Below are 19,175 nucleotides of genomic sequence, written 5' to 3'. Positions count from 1 at the left end.
TTCCTTTGCAGCTGGAAGATAAACATTTGGTGGAAGCAGATGGTCAGATTGTCACAGGGATGCCCAGCAGACGATCTTCGCAGCACTTGGTTATGGAGGCTCGACTCAGGTTTTGTAGCAGTGACGGTTGTCACCTGGCAGACTTTCTTCCTTCTCTCGGTCAACGACTCAGCTGTGGGGACTTCTACAATCGGGGTGGAGTCTCTGTAGGCCCAGACAGATGCCCATGAGTTGGCAGCCAGAATCACGCTTGACAAGAATGTTAGGGGAGTTTTCCTAAAGACCCCCTTGAAGGTAAGACTTGTAAGCTATCCCAGTGTTTTGTAGATCCCCAACTCTTCGTATCAGTCTCTACTACTCAGAGACCTTGGTATAGTGGCAGAGCAGTCAGGTTTATCTTAAGAGGAAGATAAGTGCTGTAGTTAAGTACATTGAACCCAGTCAGTAATGCATGTTAACAAAACACTTAAATGTATTTTAAAATATAGATTATATTTACACAAGAGTCACTAGGAGATGGTCTATGTGACTAAAAAGTCACAGGAGCAGAGCGAGGGGGGATACTATGTATCCCTTTGGCACGTCACATAAGGTGATGTGTGCCAATCTCTCAGACTATAAAGGTTTTAGGAGAGATGCCAAGTATGTCTCTATCCTTAAGAACTGTAGTTACTCTAGGATAAAGAAAATAATCTCAAAGGAGGAGCCTAAGGGTCTGCAGCAACACTGCCTATAAAGAGCTGTAGGCTGCAATAGTAAAATATAGATTTTAAGAGTTAAAGAGCAAAATATACTCAATAGCATAGGTGCAATACAAAGAATAGTGTTCCAAAAGACAGAGCCCATAAGAATGAACGAGTGGTAAAAGACTTCACTCATTCGGGTTTAAAGAAAAAGGTCCAGAAGTCCAGCAAAATCTCACTAGGAGAGGGGATGAGGCATAAAAATCCCCTAACATAGACGATGCACTGCAGCAGTGCCAGAGGTCACAGGGTGTTCATGTTTTGCAGGCCTGAAGGTCGCAGAACTTTGTGGGATGGCTCAAACTGTAGCTGGTCTCGAGACTGGTTAGGAAGGGCTGGAGCTGCAGCGGTCACTCAGTTGGCTTTGGCAGTAGCTGCAGGCGTTGTCCTTTCTTCTTCGGAATGGATCATGCAGTGGTCGACTGACTTCTGCATCAAGATTCTCGCCTTTTATGCAGGAACCCAGCCAATCGGCATGCATGTTACATTCAAACTTTAGGTGGTGGCACAGCCAGGCAGAAATGGATCCAAGCAGACACAATGGAGGACAAAGACCTGAGGAGTTTCGGTGTCCTTCTCAGCTTTCGGTACTCCCAGACACTGTGTGAGCTTCCCTACGGGAGCCCGTCGAAGACAAAGGAGCAAGCAGGACTTCCACCCCACCACCCCCACATCCCTCCACCACTGCCAAGGTTAGCAGAGGGAGGCTCAAGAAAGGGCAAGCCATCGTGAGTTGGCGAAAAAAAGAAGACAGGCATACTTTTAAGCCAATGGTGGCCCATGTGTCACAAAAAGTCTGAAGAAAATATCCACTGCCACCAGCCACTCATACTTGCTACTGTAACTAGAAAGTTACAGGAGAAGTGGGAAAAGGAATACCATGTATCCCCTCAGCCCTCCACATAAGGTGGGGTGGGCTGATATCACAAAAGAAAAGCATAGGTAGGATAACAAGCATCTCCCTAACTGGCAACATTATGTTAGCACAGGATAAATAAAACACCAAAGAGGGAAGCTCAATGAGCTTCCATCAACACCATACAGAAGGTGCTGCAATAGTAAAATACAGATGTCTCAAAAGATGGAGGAAAGCAGGCTCCATCAAAGATGACCAACATGGGTTCCAAGAGTCACAAAAAAGCACAAGATGGAAATTCAACCCAACACCAAAACATAGTATAGAAGGTGCGTAGAATTGAACTGCCAAATTACTGAAGCCACATGCATCAGCAGCTTATAACGGAGAAGTGGTTGTATAAATATGTATGGCCAATTGTTACGATTTTTCTTTTTGCTGTTTTCCCTCCAAAGACATCAATGGGACACCCTACATTTTGCTATTGTGTTGAACCTTTCCTAAACTTTGGGGATAAGAGAAGCCATTTTGTTCCACTTACGTTGCACAGCTCAAATGTTTTGGGGCACCGATCAGTGCCCATAGCTGTAAGTGCAAGATAACCCTTACCTTCAAGGTCTCTGTTCATTTTCCTGCACAAACCATCTTATCTGAAGTGCGGTACATGCTGCAGTGCGTCAGACAAAGGAGACAGACACAAAGACATAGTTCAACAAGTTTATTAAAGAAATGAAGGCCTCAAGTATCCATATAGCTATGATGGGTTTCATTAGCTTCAAAGCAAACGAACTGGTGCTTGTCAGGATGTCTCACAAAAATGTCATCTTCCATCCCAAAAGAAAATGTCTATCCTATGCTCTATGCCTACCACTAATAAACTAAACAACTAAACATAATCCTGCCTAAGTAAGTTTGCCCCCACTCTACTTGGCTTCTGGTGTCTGGTTTCTGGCCCCCACTCAGTTTGTTCTCTCATGTTCTGTCTCTCGTCTCGCACTCTCAGGTTCGCTCTCCCTCTCTTGCACTCTTGTGCTCCCTCTCGCTCTCCCTCACACTCCCGCTCTCCCTCGCGTGCTCGCTCCCCCTCATATTCTCTTCCCCTCATTCTCTGTGGGATATATTGACCCACAGAACAGCATTTTCCCACATCACCAAGCTGCAGTTGCGCAGAAACCTCAAAATGGTTGCGCTGGCTCCTGTGAGCACCATGGCTCAAAACTGCGTTTTGCAACAAAAATGGCTGCACCGTCCTGCCAAGCACACATCGGGCAGAATGGAACCAAGGGGGCACATTGAAGGAGATTGCCAGTGTGTTCCGACATAAATAAAAGGAAGAAATTGGAAAAAGCAGTGTTGCTTGCTGCAAAAGCCAAAATCTCCATTCAAAAGAAACCCTTTTTCACCTTGAAAAAAATGGCGGCTTTGACGCCAATTCCCTCTGTTCCTTAAAGCCACTGTGATTAATAAGCCCTACAAAGTCCTGTGTATCTCACTGTGCCCCAGCAAAACCAGACAGGATTCTGAATTAACAAGCCCTCTCAAACTAACTCTAAAAATAAATCAACCAGGAACTTTACTTTGACTTACACAGGAAACACAGTCATTTTCTTTGCAAAAGTATCCACAACTCAGCTGTTCAGAGAGAGACTAACTAGCTGATCCATGTGTGTTTCAATGAATCTGTGCTGCAGACCAACACCAGCATTGAAGAGAATAACTATAGCTGCAAGACAGTGTGTACAGCTGCTGGAGATGAAAAGTTGAATTTAAGAAGGAAGGCCAGCTGCACCATGTGTAAAAACTAAAAAATGGCTTTTGCAAATTAAAGAAAAACAAATGCCTGCGTTTTGGAACAGTACACTGGTGAATGAAAGCCTGCCAGTCTTTAGCAATATGAAGGGGTTTGTTGATGGTGAGACTACATAACATGGTTTTCAAAAAAGGTAGCAGGCGCTCCTCTCCAGAAAGAACAAGGCATGATAACCTGTTCTGAGATGAGAGTTCGCAGCACACGCTTTTTGCTCACTGTACCTTTCACAGATGGGAAATATCCATTTGCATATCTGTCTTTGTCAAGCCCACATGGGCAGTCCAGCACCAAAATGCTATGGCAATTCCTCTCTGATATGCAAATGAATAATTCCCATCTGTGAAAGGTACAGTGAGCAAAAAGCAGATGGCTGCGAACTCTCAAAGTGGTTAAAAACCACTTAACAGGTTATCATGCCGTGTTCTTTCGGGAGAGGGGCGCCTGCTACCTTTTTTGTATATAACATGGGTTATTTTATGCAACCGGCTTGCTTTAATTCTGGATCTAAGATCAGAAATTAAAAAGGTTAAAACTATGGTTGCTGGAGTTGCAAGTTGAAAAACAGGTTTTCTGCTTGGAGGGGTGGCACCAAAAGGAGGGCTCTCTCTCAGCAGATACTGACAACCCCCTGATAATTACAGGGTTGAACAGACTTTCGTCTCTGCTGGGATCCTGACAATGAAGCTCCCAGGGAAGGACGTCTGAAGTGTGAAGGGGCAATATAACTTCAATCAAGGGAGAAACCCGAAACCCCCACCATGCCCTGAAGGAAATGACAGTTGGCTGCAGTTGAAAGAAAAAACATTGACCCAGGAACAAAGGGACTGCCATTTGTTCCCAAAGACTATTTCAGGAATAAACTTTAAAGACTTCTATCTCTGCAGCAAGACTTTGAAAAACTGTAAACATTTTGCAGTTTAAAAGTGATTCTTTTGTGCTTTCTTTGGAGACATGATAGAACTCACTGACACCTTGGGGACAGAAAGGGCAAAGTATTGAGGATAAATCGAAAAGTATCAATTTTGTAAACATACATTTTTGTACATACATGTTAGGCAGAAACCTGTGCAGTTCCCTTGGGGAACACTGCAAAAGATTTAAGACTACAGGTATAGCAGTAAACCCACTTGGTAGCAGTCTGCACCACCCAGATTTACCTGGTAGCTGTGGCTGAGCAGTCAGACTTCCCTCAAGAAGAGTTAGGCAGTATGCACAGTATACACAATATGTACTCAGACACAATAACACAAGCAAACACTGACCAGAGCTTGGTTTCAAAAGTATATAGTTATTTATTTTTAAGAACACATAAGTTGAAAACACTCTAGCAAAATATAGTAAAACACTCTAAACACAGTTATATGGAAAGCAGTCCCAATCCTTATTCCTATCTAGACAACTCTAGGTTAACACCACATAATTCAAACAGAGGTGAGCGCTTAACGTTAGATGACACTCTAGTAGGTAAAAAGAAGGGAGAAGGAGCAGAATTAGGATAAACACACCACTCTAAGGTTAAGAACACTTTTTGTAAGCTCAAAGAAGCACAAAGTCACAGGTGAGCAAAAGTCACTAAGCAGGGCCCACTCTTAGAGCAGACAGAGCGAAAACGTGCCCAAGATCACACAGTTGGTAGGGATTCAGAGTCTTGCAAAAGAGTTCGGAAAAGAGTTAGAGAGGCTTAGAAAGTTTAGCCAAAGTGTCCCAGGCAATCCCAGGATCGAAAGCCGGGGGCTAAAACTACCCCGTACAGTCGGTGGCAAGGGAAGCCAGGCGGAACACGGTACCTTAACGGAAAGGATCCTCCAGCGGGGGCAGTTGTTCCAGGCAGTGGCAGCAAGGCTCGACGTCGGTCAGGGGAGAAGATCTCATCTCGCTGAAGAGCAGAAGAGGAAGGTCGTTGCACTGCCCGGGAAGAAACCAGCCGCGGAGTCCTCCGGTTAAAGGGTCGTACCGACTTTCGCGGTTGGGGTAAAAGTGGTGGGTATTCCGGTTGCCGGGGTGCTTGGCACTGGCAAGGCGGCCACGAGATACCTCGAAGAGCGGAAAGAAGGTGAAAACTGGTTGTCCACACCAGTCAAGGGAAGGAGCCACTCCGTTAAGAGTTCTCCTCGCTCGTCGGGAAAAGTGGTGAGATGGTTCAGCAGGGCTCCACCGGCGGTGTCGTCGTAGCAGATCAGCTCAGCTCGTCCCTCGTTGGATTCTTAGGTCCTGTGGCGACTTCTGAAGTTCCAGTCCCCAAAGCCCTGCTTTTATGCAGCAAACCCCCATTCACCCAGCCTAGCTGTCACTCAAACATGCCAAGTGGTGAGCCGGCCGGCTCACCACTTGGGCCAATCAGGACGGAGTGCGACTTGAGTTACCTAGGTAACTCAGTCCAGGGTGCCTAAATCCCCCTCCACCCCTCCTAAGTACCCCAGACAGAGTGGCACCACTTCGGAGGGCTTCTGTGGAGAAGCCCGCCAAAAGTGGGACAAAGGGCTCCACTTTGGATCAGAGTTACAGAGGCGAATGCCAACGCCATTTTAGCATCAAGTTTTGGCAAAAAATCCCAACCGGAGTTACAATAATAAATATATAAACCGGCGGTATGTTTAAGGCTACCGTAAATAAATAATTAAATGTGTTAGCCTAAAACAATGGGAAATCCCATAGGAAAATATTTGCGGTCGAATATAAAACGTAGTTTCCACTGCCACCAGCCAAAACTCGATCAGGGGGGACGGAGACGTGCCCCCTCGACTAACAGACCCTGGGGCAATCGAATTGCCCCAGCCAGTACGTCCACAATATGATGGTTTGTACTGGTTCTGTTCAGGATTTAAGACTAGTAAAGTCTTTGGTGACTTTACATGCCCTGGGAGACAGTAGTCAGTCCCAGGGTATGGAGTCTATGTTGGGGAGTCCCTAGGACACCCCTGGGTTACGGCACAGAGGGTGCTGTGTAACCCACATCACAAAAATATATGAGGCCCTATGGAGTAAAAGACCCCATAGCCCATTCAACACAAGGTTTACCCAAGAAAACACACTTCAACATGCCCAAGAGTGAGGGTAAAAGAGTCTCACTCTTGGCAGGAGAAAAAAAATAAACCCCAGTAATCCAGCAAAGCTGCTGGGGGACTCACTAGGTAGGGAAATTCAGCCTAAACAGAGAATTCTCCCTAACAATACATCCCTTGGGATAATTTGCATCCTTGTATAAAGTTATGGAATTTTAGGCCGGATCTTTCATGCTCAAAATACATCACAAGGGTGAAACAAGGTCCCACAGACTGGAGGATTGGACTGATATGTGCTGCACAAAATATTGTATATAATTTGCTAAGAGATTGAAATTGTGTAGTAAGGTAATTGTGGGAGTTTTTGGACATTGTAAAACTCACCTCATAAATCTGACATCATTCCATTGGAAATCCAACCGGTTGAGAGCAAATCAGAGACTAGCACCCCTGCCCAATCCAAGTAGTTTAGGGGCGTGCTTAGTTAACCCTGCCCAGCCTATACTTTGATGATGTGATTATGCACTAGAAATAAGGGTACCTGACCAGCCTCTTCCTGATTTCCTGAGCTGTGTTCCTGTTCCCGTCATCTTCCAGATCCAGACTCCAACTACAACTACAAGGCCAAGCATTGATGATCCTACTCCAGGGCCCACTGCAAAACCCAAGCAGTGCTGATCCCAGTCCCAGCAAGGCCTCAAATCTAAGAACCCACTAAAATTTCCCATTAACGAGGGGAAAGCTGTGGTACCTTTGGCATCCTGATCCAGTCTGGCTTGCTGCCACTCACTGCATGCTGCTGCAATCCTGCTACCCTGATGACCTTTAGTATCCAGTGACCAGAATTGCGAGTCCAGTCCCTGCCAGCCGGTGACCAGAACCGCACAGCTGTTGGCCAGGTGCCCTGCAGTGTAGTGACCAGACCCAGCTGACTGTCCAAAAAGCCCAAAACTAAAAAGTGGATTGTGAGTATTTCATCACCCGACCGAAATCCCTAGTATCCCTTGTCTTGCACTGTCTTCCTCCCACTCTATAAGTCGTCCTATCCCTATCCTGATTACTTGTCCCACTGTCAGAATACTCTGCGCACTTTGTCATTAATTTCCAAGCATCAGCACTACATTTCTCTTAATTTCTGTTCTGCATAGATCATATGTCATTAGCGATATTTTGATTAAATAAAGTAATTTTCCTTAAAGAAAAGGGGTACACTACGCGAAGGGTTACATCTGCAGCGTAACCTAGAGAATTCACGGGTGGCGTTCCTCTTTTCTTAGTCCTTAAATCTAGTTAAAAGTAAAACTGTTCTTTTCACAAACTGATTTCCTTTCCAATTTCACCCTTCATTTTACTCAAAGCGCGCCTCCTTCTATATTGCATAACTCTTTCAATCTACCAGCTAGAAACTTAGTTTCAATTCCATTTTGTACCTGTGATCTATATCTATTCCCCAATATCAAATCAGTGTATTTCCCCCATTTTTATTAAAAACCGTTTGGGTAATTTTAGGCAGGAATTGCAAAAATGTAAATTTTAAACGTGTGATTTGACTGCAATCGTTATTACATTTTTCACCCATTTCTGAACTGTATGCTTTTGGTAATCCATTCTTTGTGATCGTTAGTATCTTTGCATTGTTGCTTTAGTAAGGAATTGTATTTGTTCCAAGGTTGTTAACACACATTCATTATTGATTCATCCATTTCGGAGTGTCATTTTGCCACATTGCAAGGGGTTTAAAATCCGTTTTACCTCTGATTTCGGGAGGGAAGGTCAGATTTATATTCCGTTTTCAGTTTCTTATTCCCGAGTACCTGCTGCCTCTTTGTATCCACTCATTGGTGGGTTGAGGGAACATTGCAGGGGGGGGGCAGGGGAATTCTAACTTGGGTGCTATCTGTTCTAAATCAAAAGCGCTCCTATTCTGCTGTGCTGTGTATATGCCCCACTAAAAAGTCAAACCCAGTGCATTGCTCACATTCTCAGTATAACGATCAACCCATGGGTGAGTGCTAACCCATATTAAAAAGTGTGTGCTTTCTTGTGAATTTTAAATAAATATTGCATTTACCAGCCTGGTTCATGGTCCATTATGACCCATGCTATTTGAAAAGGGGGTGTGATGAGTGGTGTATCATCCCAAAATTGAATCAACATAAATAAGGAGAAAAGCACCTCAGTTAGGCGCTACATACTAGGCCGAGACCATGGTGTGCGTGTCGCCTGATTGAAATCCTTAACATCTCTCTCTTGTGCTCTCTCCCTCTCGTTTCCTCGTTCTCCCTCATTCTCGTCCTCTTTCCCCCCCTTGTTCTCCCTCTCCCTCATTCTCGTCCTCTCCTGTTCCCTCATTCTCGTCTTCTCCCGTTCCCTCATTCTCGGCCCTCTCCCGTTCCCTCATTCTCGGCCCTCTCCCGTTCCCTCATTCTCGTTCCTTCGCCCTCTCCCGTTCCCTTCCCCTCTCCCGTTCCCTCTCCCGCTCCCTCGCCCTCTTCCTCTGCCCCTCATTCCCTCCCTCTCTCGGGTTCACGCCCCCCTCTCTCGGGTTCACGCCCCCCTCTCTCGGGTTCACGCCCCCCTCTCGTGTTGTTGTCAGTTCAAAAGGTTAATCTCCACATTAAATCTGTTCCTTGTTTGCAACAATATGGATGAGCCCGGAGTGTTCTGAGATTTTATATTCTGTCTCTTGTTAAACCCTAATGGGTTTTTTAACCTCCTTTGGCTTTTCACATTTTTAGCCAGGTATGGACTTGCTGGCCCGTTCAGGTTGTCTGGATACGGTATGGCGTTCACCTTCTCGTGAGGTATTCTGTGTCTCAGCCTCTCGTGGGATATCCAACCTCTCTAGCTCATCTGGTAATTGAATGGCTTTTACCCCTGTGGGATATTTTCGGAGTCAGCCCCTCTTTGGCTATTCTCTGGGGTCAGCCCCACGAGGGCTTTGTGGCCTCTAATTCTTACTGCAATAATTTACAAACAGCAAGAACATAATGGAATGCCTTGACAAGGTCAAAAACTACTTACTAAACATTACATTTAATAATTTTGGCCCTGAAGTGGCAATGCACTGCTGACATGTAACAAACATAACTGCAGCGAAAAAGGGGGTACCTACATTACCCACATGCTAAAGCAGAAGATGAAAAATGAATTTGATCAGCATGCAGCTGTACGTATCAGGTAACAAGACTACTGATAAAAGCAAGTCTAATTCAACATCATACCTGTGACTCGTATAAAACCAGAAGAGACTGCGTAAAGCAGATGTGGGGACATTCTTATGAAAGTGACTAAAGCTACATGAGTTGAAAGAGTGGCGTTGGTACCTTTAGGAGAGGGAGCTCCACGGAAGGGTGCAGCCATTTGATATCACACACACCCTTCTATGCCCCCAACAGGCCGTAGGAGAGAAAGAACAGATTACGAAGGTCCCAGGCATAGTATGAGAGAGACACAAAATCAGAGAGACAGACAAAAACGTGAGAAACAAAAAGGAGGCAAAACCTCTAAGTGAGCCAAACAGACCATTAAATGTTTATCCTGTTGATTTATGAAAGAAAACGTTTACACAAGCTCAAACGTGGGTTGAATAATTGGTTCTTCCGGATACAGGTTTTCAATCAAAACAGCCTTGTTAATGACAGTGTGCGGAAAAGGGATAGTCCTCTTCGTTGGTCAACGGCAAAAGCACAGGCTTCTGCATTGCAACAACCCGCCTTACAGCCATTTGTACAACTATTTGTGGCAGTAGACCCCATGCAAATAAACGTTTCAAATTAACGGCTAGCCAATCGAGCTAAGAGAGGATTTACCAACATTTAGTTAGTGGTGCCCACTCAATGCTAATTTTTTTAAAAGTGACTTTCGGTGATGCATACAATGGATGACGTCTTGGGACCCTTGAATATGTTGTGAAGAACGTAGACCCTTTTGGAGAGGGCCACTAAACCATTACTGCACCCATTCCCCCCACCCCCCACAAGGAGTGAACCTAAGGAGGACCCCCCATTATCATCACTGTAATCAAAAATAGTTTTACAAAACATCCCCGGGAAGACATTTTTATACCAGGGTGAGACACGCCATTCCACTCCTCTAAAACACTAACAGGTTTAATCAATTTCACTGGTGTATACATAGATCTAAAACAAAACAACATTACTCACCATCACTAATTGCCAAAATCTTTGCAACATAAGTTCCATTTTTTACATAGGGTGATTCGCGATCTGGTATTTTTGCAAGTTTGATCTCGGAGGTAATAGGATCAATTAAAAACCAGTTGTCTGGGTCCGATTCCTTTGCATATCTAATAAGAATTAAAAATAAATGCTTAGATACATCTAAAAACTGTACAAACATACATATTCATTTGAGACATTAAATACATTTTCAAAGATATTTGAACTGCAATTGTCACTTATTATAAATGCCCTATAGCCTGAGAACTTGTCAAGTGCCACCCTGAACATTCGTCCCCATTAAATGAGGAAGAGATGGTTACATTAAGGAACAACATTAAACCATAGGTAGTAAGAGGGAGTAGATCCATTTGTGTGGAGGACTGAAGCATGGGCAAAGAGGATTAATAAAGATGGATGCATTAAATCAGTGTTTTTAAACTTCAGAGGTGAATTAATGTTAAACTAAAACTTAAATTCAACCAAAACAAACACTTGCATTAATGCTTATGCAGGATACAAAGACCAAGATTTCACCACCTTTTCACCCAAAGCCGTACAATGAAGAAAAATAAAATTTCAGACTTGAAATTATAAATGAAAAAAAAAATCAAATGGGTTGGGTTCCTCCAATAATGATTTCAAAGTGTGGATTCAGAAACCAATTTGACATCTTGAGGGGGGATGCCCCAGAGTCCAGCCTACTGAGGCTAAAAACAAATACTTTCCCAAATCCCTGTCACCTGGGGTGGCCACAGCTCACCCCTTATGCACTCCCAACTTAGGACATATTTACATACTAAGGGTAAAAGAGAATTGTTCTTCTGTGCTTATCTACGGTGGGTAGTCAAAGGGGTAGTGGATGGCGTAACAGAAAAAAGGGGTCTTCTTGCATTCCACATATGGTCTTTCTATATAACTCATTAGGCTAAGAAAATGTACTTATTAACTATTAACTTTAACGCCATTAACGCTGGTAAAATGGCTCGGCGGGTTAAGATCTTGTTGCTGTGATGTGCGTTTGATCTGCATGTCGCAGGTTCAAATCCCGGCAAGGTCGATTCAGCCTTTCAACCTTCCAGCTCGATAAAGTACGTACCGATTTCGATTGGGTAATGTATGTAAATATGTGCTGAGGGCTGCAATATCCTCTCCAAGTCCAGGTCCAACCGGTCTGGAGGCAGAGTGGCTCTGGTCTTCCCTGAATTGGTCCCTCCTTCCGTCATACCCACTTCAATCCTACTCCTCCTTTGAATATTGTTTAGAAGCTTTGCATCTCCTTCTCTTACTCACTCTCGCTACCATCTACAGGACCCCTGGGCAGACATGCCTCTTCTCTTCTGACCTCTACCTCTAAGCTTCTCCTCCTTGGAGACTACAATATTCTCCTAGACTTGCCTCATGTAGCCACTCTACACTTCCGCAACCTTTGCGACTCTCTTACCAATCTTCCCTCAGGTCCAACCCACTTAGCCGGCCACACCTTGGATGTGCTAATCACAGCGGATATTTCCTTCTCTAACCCTCTCACTACCCCTCTCTCCTGGTCTGACCATGCTCTCCTCCCATCTGGAGCTCCAGAGCTCCCCGGCTAAGCCTCTGCCTTCACTGCCAGTCTCCTTCTCCGTCATTTGACCTATGAAGTTGAGGGTCAGTAGCTGCTTTTGCCGCCTCCTTCATTCCTCCCCCCACACCTGCTATGGACTCCCACATTGACTGTTCCCTTGCTAACCTTCACCTCCCCATCTCAAACACCCTTGATATTCTTGCCCCGCCATGAGGATCTGCATGAAGCCTGCCTTCAAGTACAATAGTTGGTATGATTCTGACCTAGCCTTGCTTATGTGCAAGTGCAAAGTCATTGAATGGAAATGGTTGGCTTCTTGCACATACTCTGACAAACTGGCCTGTCACCTGCACCAAAGGCAATACAGACTCTCCACCGGCTCCAATAAACAAGCCCATAAGGCGGCAGCTTTGGGGCCACAAACACTGCTGAACTTTTCAAATTCTGCAAGGAACTTGCCAATACTACTTCTGTCTTCACTTCTCTTCCTTCCTAGGCCCTCTGCAAGGACTTGGCCTCCCATTTCACTACCAAAACTCAGGCCATCCTATCCACACTCTTCACTTCCTCCCACCCTCCTCCCTCTGTATCCAGGCCTCCCTTAACCCCCCCTCTCAGCTTCCCCCCCTCTTTCTTTCCCCCTACTCTCCTCCTTCTCACCTATTGCGCCAGATGCGGTCACCAAGACAGTCTGCTCTATGAATGTCTCTTCCAAACAGGTGTTCCCCTGCTCCTCTAGAACTATTGAGGACAAAATTGCCTCTCTTGCTCCCTCCTTGACGGAGTTCTGTAACCATTCCTTTACCACTGGCTCCTTCCCATCACCCCTCAAGCATTCCCTTGTGCAACCATTCTAAAAAAGCCATCTGCGGTCCCTTCCTGCCCGGTTAACGGCCGTCCTATCTCCACTAACCCTTCTTGGCAAACTCTTGAAGACATTGGTCATCTCCCAACTAATGCATCACACAATCTGTTGGCTGTCTCCACGACCACCAGTCTGGCTTCAGAGCAGGCAGAGGCACAGAAACTGCTCTCCTCAGCACCCATGATGACTTGCTCTCAGACCTCAAATCCAACTCTCCTTCAATTCTCACCCTCCTTGATCTGTCCTCTGCCTTTGACGCGGTCAATCATTCCACCCTCATAAATGGGCTATGTGATACCTTGGCCCGTTTCTCTCCTCTCTCTCACACTTTAATTGCTGCATCGTCCCTCAGGGCTCATTCCTCTCACTGTGGCTTTTCAACATTTACCTTGCACCCCTTGCCCATCTGATCTCCACCTTCTCTCCTCATTTCCAATGTTATGCTGATGACAAACAGCTCTCCTTTAAGCTTCCCCTCCTCTTCCTCATCCCTGACTGCCTGACTGTTATTCAGGCATGGTGTGCTGCTAATGATCTCTGCCTTAATGCCAGGAAGATTGAGATTCTTCTCATTGGGACTCTTGCCCCCTCCTTCCCCTCTACTCTCTAGCCGCTCTCCTTGGGCCCTTCGCCTCACCCTCGTGTGAGGCAAAAAACGTGGGTGTCATCTTAGACTCCTCCCTCTCCTTCTGACCTCATATCGCTGCTTGTCAAGAAATCTCATTTTCAGCCTCACCGCCTCAGAGGCATTCTCCCTTTCCTCACCTTATCCCAAAAACTCAATGTTTCCAAAGCTCTGGTTCTCTCTAGGTTGGACTACTGTAACATCCTCTTCCTTAATCTGCCTCTCTCCTCCCTTCGCCCTCTTCAACTAATCCAGAATAGGACTGCAAAAGTATCCTTGGCGTCAAGCCCAGGGACCGCATCTTGTTAGGTAAGAATTAGTGGAGTCCAACTGGTGTGGGACTACACAAGACTTATTTTCGTGGTATTAGGGGACCCACCTTTTAATATAGGCCTATACTACACAAATTGGTAGTGTGACTGAGCAGCCAGGCTTATCTTAAGAGTGATAATGTGAGCTGTGCAATGAAACCAGTAATTACAAGTATCCAATTAAACACTTACATACTTAAAGTTACATAATAAATATTTATTTACACACAAAGATATTTAAAGCATTCTTTAAAAAGCAGTAATTAGCTGCATCATTAATCCCCAATGTAGGATTCAATTTAAACAGTGAACAATAAAGCAGGTGAGTAAGTTATTCATATGTTATACAAGTTCCAGCACCTAGAGGTGATGTCATTTGTGGTCGGTATAGCATTTTTATATTGTCACCTTTGCAATATTGAGTTTTTAAGGAAGTAAAGGTTAGGGTTAGATAAGAACAGACTGATCGGTTATAAGAACAGCTAGAGTCGCCCAAAAGGGATGCAGGTAGTCAGTTATCCCAGCATTAAAGTGTTCAACATTTAAAACCTGTAAGGGAACAAGCACTACCAAAGCCAATAGGTTCAGAAGGAGGCCTTTAGGGAGCCAGGACAGCCGAAGTCAATGGACAAAGTCAAAATTCTGATGCTCTTAGAAAAAATCTTCTTAAATAGTCAGTGTTCAAAAGAGAAATGACAGCAACTCGAGAGGAGTCACCTTTAGAAAGGACCAGCTGTAAGGGAAATGCTGGTAAATTGAGGTCAACTAAGTAGGGTTAAAGTTAATCCTCACAAACTTACTGACATGATTACCACACCCTGCACTGTCCTCCAGAGGAATCTCAAATTACGTGCAAGGCTCCCAAGACTTTATGACCCGTTAACCAAAGTAGCGCACAGCAAGGCTACCACGAGCCCCCATAGCCCCACCCAGCACCCTCTTCAACTAAACAGTAGACTCTACCGCAAATCTAGTCATGCCCAGAAAAGCATGCATAAATCCTCGATTTCACTTTCAAAACCAGTACAACCTGGGACCAAGGGAGCACTGATTAATGCCCGCTCTATGGTACCCCACGCAACTGACATTGCAGACCTACTCTACAATGAAGACTTAGACTTCTTAGCCGTTACTGAATCCTGGCTAAGCCCAACAGCAGGCCCGGCAATTATGCTAGCCATTCCAGACGACTATACTCTGCTAAGACTTGATCGTACCACCTCTCGAGGTGGAGGTCTTGCCATTATTGCTAAAGCTAAATTCCCCCCGATTATTGAGACACCATCCAATGCAGTTTCCTGTGAATCCTTAACTGCAAAACTAACCATATCTAATACACAATCTATTTCCATCAACCTCATTTACCGACCACCTGGCCCCTTAGGGTCATTTGAAGAAGACCTTACTAACATCCTATCCAATAACCTCAAGAACTCTTCACAAAGCATTTTATTAGGAGACCTTAACCTGGGTTTTAGCGACCCCACAGATGCTAATCCCATAATAATTAATACCTTAGAGGAACTGGGATTTACCCAGAAGATCACGGAGCCCACTCATACCAAAGATAGAACTTTGGACTGACTAGCTGCGCATAACTGCCCACTCCTGATCTCTTCTATACTTCCTCAGCCTTGGACCGATCACTACTTGATCTCGTTTACCCTAGAGGCAACACCAGCGCAAATAGACAGTATAGCTCCAGCTGTCCAGACCAGAAATAAAAAGAACATTACCCCTGAAAATCTGATCCCATTGATTGCACCGACCTTGAACGCCATCCCGGACCATACAGATCCCTTTATGATGGTAGACATATACAATAAAGTCATGCTCTCATCTCTTGATACCACAGCCCCATTGCAGCTGAAAAAGAGCAAACCTAGAAAACACATCAACTCCTGGTTTTCTCCCCATCTTAAAACCCTCAGACGGGAAAAGCGACGTTGCGAAAAAATCTGGAGATCACATCCCTCCGAAAAAAAGAAAAACCTGAGTAGACTAGCCTCCCATTACAAAAAAGAAATTATCCTGGCCAAACAAACCTCCTACAGCACCCGAATCCTACAAGCTAAATCCAACACCAGAGAGCTCTTTACTATACTAAAAGAGGTTGAATCTCCTATCCAAGCTCCTGACTCATGCTTCAAGGATAAAAACTGGTGCACGGGTATACAAAATGCCTTAGCCAATAAAATCTCCTCCCTCAAGACAAAGATAAACGCTAAAAAAATCTCTACTACGAGACCTAGTAGTCTCATCCCTAAAAAGACTCGCTCTATGCAGGCACACCCCCACGCGCACACTCCCGACTTTAACTTCCACAAAGTATCTACCAAATAGGTAGAAAAGGTCATTCTTACCCTCAAACCATCGAACTGACATGGGGACCTATGCCCGGCACAACTGATTAAGGACGCGGCTCGTGATCTTGCACCATTTATTATCAAATTAATAAATGCGTCATCTAGACCCTTCTACTCCCACTAACTACCGCCCCATCACCACAGTACCGTTCCTTCTTGAAAATCCTCGATAAAATAGCATACCAACAAATTCAACATCACCTCGAGCACTTCCAGCTCTTAGGAGTCAGACAGTCGGGCTTCAGGCCACAACATGGCACCAAAACTGCGAGCTGAGAGATCAGGGTATGACTGCACTACTGCTACTTCTGGATCTCTCAGCTGCCTTTGATCTGGTCGACCACAAGATCTTATGTGACCACCTTCAGAAAGCATCCCACTTCTCTCAAGAGGCTACTGACTGGATCCAATCCTTTCTAAATAACCGCACAATGAGAGTCTTCTCCCTACTAGAAGCAGCTGACCCAACGCCTATCACCTGTGGTGAGCCCCAGGGATCATGCGTTTCCCCAACATTGTACAATATATTCACGAAGCACCTTTTCGATGGTCTGGGTATCACCTATACTTATTATGCCGATGATACCCAGATCCTCATCCCGCTGACCGGGGATTATGACAAGGATTTGGCCTTCGTCAATAGAGTGTACCTCATCATTCAGGCATGGATGGCCTCACACGGTCTATGCCTGAAAGATGAGAAAACAGAACTCCTCATTCTAGGATCCTCACTTAACCTTGGCAAATTGGACTAAAACTACTCCTCTCTCATAATTGACAATAAGATTACGGTAGCCAAGGAGGTCAAAACCCTCGGCTTCTACCTAGACTCAACTCTCACCTTCAAAAAACAAGTTAATGCTATGGCTTCTGCCACATCTTACACATGTAAACTTATCAGAGCAGCTAAACCTTTTCTCTCTCCATCCAATTGCATCACACTAGCCAGGGCATTGATACTATCCAAGTTGGACTATTGCAACGCACTATATGTAGGCTGTAACAAATATATCACTAACAAAATACAGATCCTCCAAAATAATGCCCTTAGAGCGGCCCTCGGTATCCCGAAGAAAGCCCACATTTGACTCCACAAGATCCGTCAACTGGCTTTCCACTAAAGACAAAATATTCCTGAAATCGGTCTCCCTGACTCATAAATGCCTCCACCAAGAAGCCCCTCAATACCTTATCACTAGATTCTCCAGACCAACTTCCTCTCGCCCCTCTAGAATAGCCAACTCTAACCTCCTCCTGGTGCCTAGGTTTAAACGCACAATGTCTGGAGGGAACAGCTTCCCAGTAAAAGCAGCACAATTCTGGAACTCCCTTCCTCCTACTTGCAGAGAGGACCTTCCCTACCGCCAATTCAGATCCAAGTCCATCCTCTGGCTCAAGGCCCACGATATATAACGACATCCTGCTCTCTTGCTACCCGGATGCCCCACACCACTATGTTTGTAAATTATGTACATTTAGGTTGTCAACTGCGCGGCGCAGATACCTTTCACGGGACAACCAGCATTTTTTATATAATATCGTTTATATTGTTTATCGCTGTAACTTATGCCTCTTCGGCATGTATTGTTTCTTTATGACGCGTCCAGCACTGTAACCACAGCTGGACCTCATACCCCTGTATGGAACCAAGCTTTGCAATCCTCTTGATGATTCTGTGCCTTGCTACCTCTGGGTTAGGTGCCCAATATAAGTAGATAAAATACTAAATTGTACTCCCAAAGATAGGAAGCACCCCAAATGGCAAAAGGATAATGAAACCCAAGCCCCACAGTACCTTGGAAATTAAGAAAGTGTTCCAGCTGGTTGCCCTCACGATGCAATGCAGTAGACAATTGTTCTTGGTCCTTGGACGTGGTGACGAAAAAGAGGACGTCTGGCGGGTTCCTGTGGCAGCACTCTAGAGAGGGACTCAGCACTGTTGGGAGAATTTTCATTTAAGTGGCCAACTCCCCCCACCTTAGAGACCCCCAGCTCTTTTTCTGGACTTTAGGACTTTTCTATTTTTAACCTTGGAGTGAGTGGGACCTTTTGTGCAGTGTCACAGAGAAATCCTTTAGATTTCTCATAAGGTTTAGATTACTATTCTTGGGAACAGTAGTTCACATAAGAAAAGTTAAGTGAAATTGACTTTAGTTACCTTTTCTCTTTGTAGGTCCAGCACACACCATCTTATGAGTGCTGGGGGGGTTACCTAGTAGCCCCTTATCCTACATTCTCATGTAAAAAAAAAAATGTATGTTACCTCGCTACTGTAAATGGCTGGTGGTTTAATTTTTGTACCATTGTGCTTTTCTACCGCAGGCTGAATCCTCAGCTGCAGTACAGCACCCATGGGTGACCATTTTGTCAAAACTGTTTGTGAGGTCTTTTTCTTGGGATTTACTTTGTGCGTTGAGCCAGGTTTGAGCCCTTTGTTCATTTTGCCTTTGGCGCGCGTCAGCCCTGAAGCCCGCCTCTGGCTCCACTGTCTGGAAAGGCAGGATGTGAGGGAGGTCCCTAAAACTCCCCGGTCCTTGGTATCAAGAAATGCCTGAATGCAACCAGTCCCGATTGACTGGCTGCTGTGTGATTGATAGCCTGGGCTGTGCACGAATGGGAGAAACTTGCTTAAAAGGTGAAGTTTTGGGACTGGAGGCAGAGTCTACCACTGGGAGAAATACCCGAAGAACAAACCGTGAACGAAGCTTGCTGCATCCTCCTGGACCTTTGAATTGCCCGGTGAAGCCCTGCTGCAACTCCTTTTTCAATTAGAGAAGCTCCGGAATGGCTGACTTCTTACCTTGGGTTAGTGGGACCAACTAACCCTGAGACGAACTCCAGAGGACCAT

The 19,175-nt window shown here is 45.1% G+C and overlaps 1 protein-coding gene across 1 annotated transcript in view; it reads right to left on the bottom strand.

Moving 5' to 3' along the window:
- Positions 1-19,175, bottom strand: part of LOC138497459 (desmoglein-2-like) — a 289,004-nt gene that overhangs the window by 75,951 nt on the left and 193,878 nt on the right. The window contains exon 10 of the mRNA XM_069620959.1: positions 10,578-10,720. Coding sequence (XP_069477060.1) covers positions 10,578-10,720 — 143 coding nt within the window. The remainder of the gene's footprint in view (positions 1-10,577; positions 10,721-19,175) is intronic.

The sequence above is a fragment of the Ambystoma mexicanum genome, chromosome 5q (assembly GCF_040938575.1).
Source record: "Ambystoma mexicanum isolate Mex_15411 chromosome 5q, UKY_AmexF1_1, whole genome shotgun sequence".
Taxonomy (NCBI): Eukaryota; Metazoa; Chordata; class Amphibia; order Caudata; family Ambystomatidae; genus Ambystoma; species Ambystoma mexicanum.
Note: the sequence above shows the minus strand (reverse complement) of the source record. Positions and strands in the feature narration are given on the sequence as shown.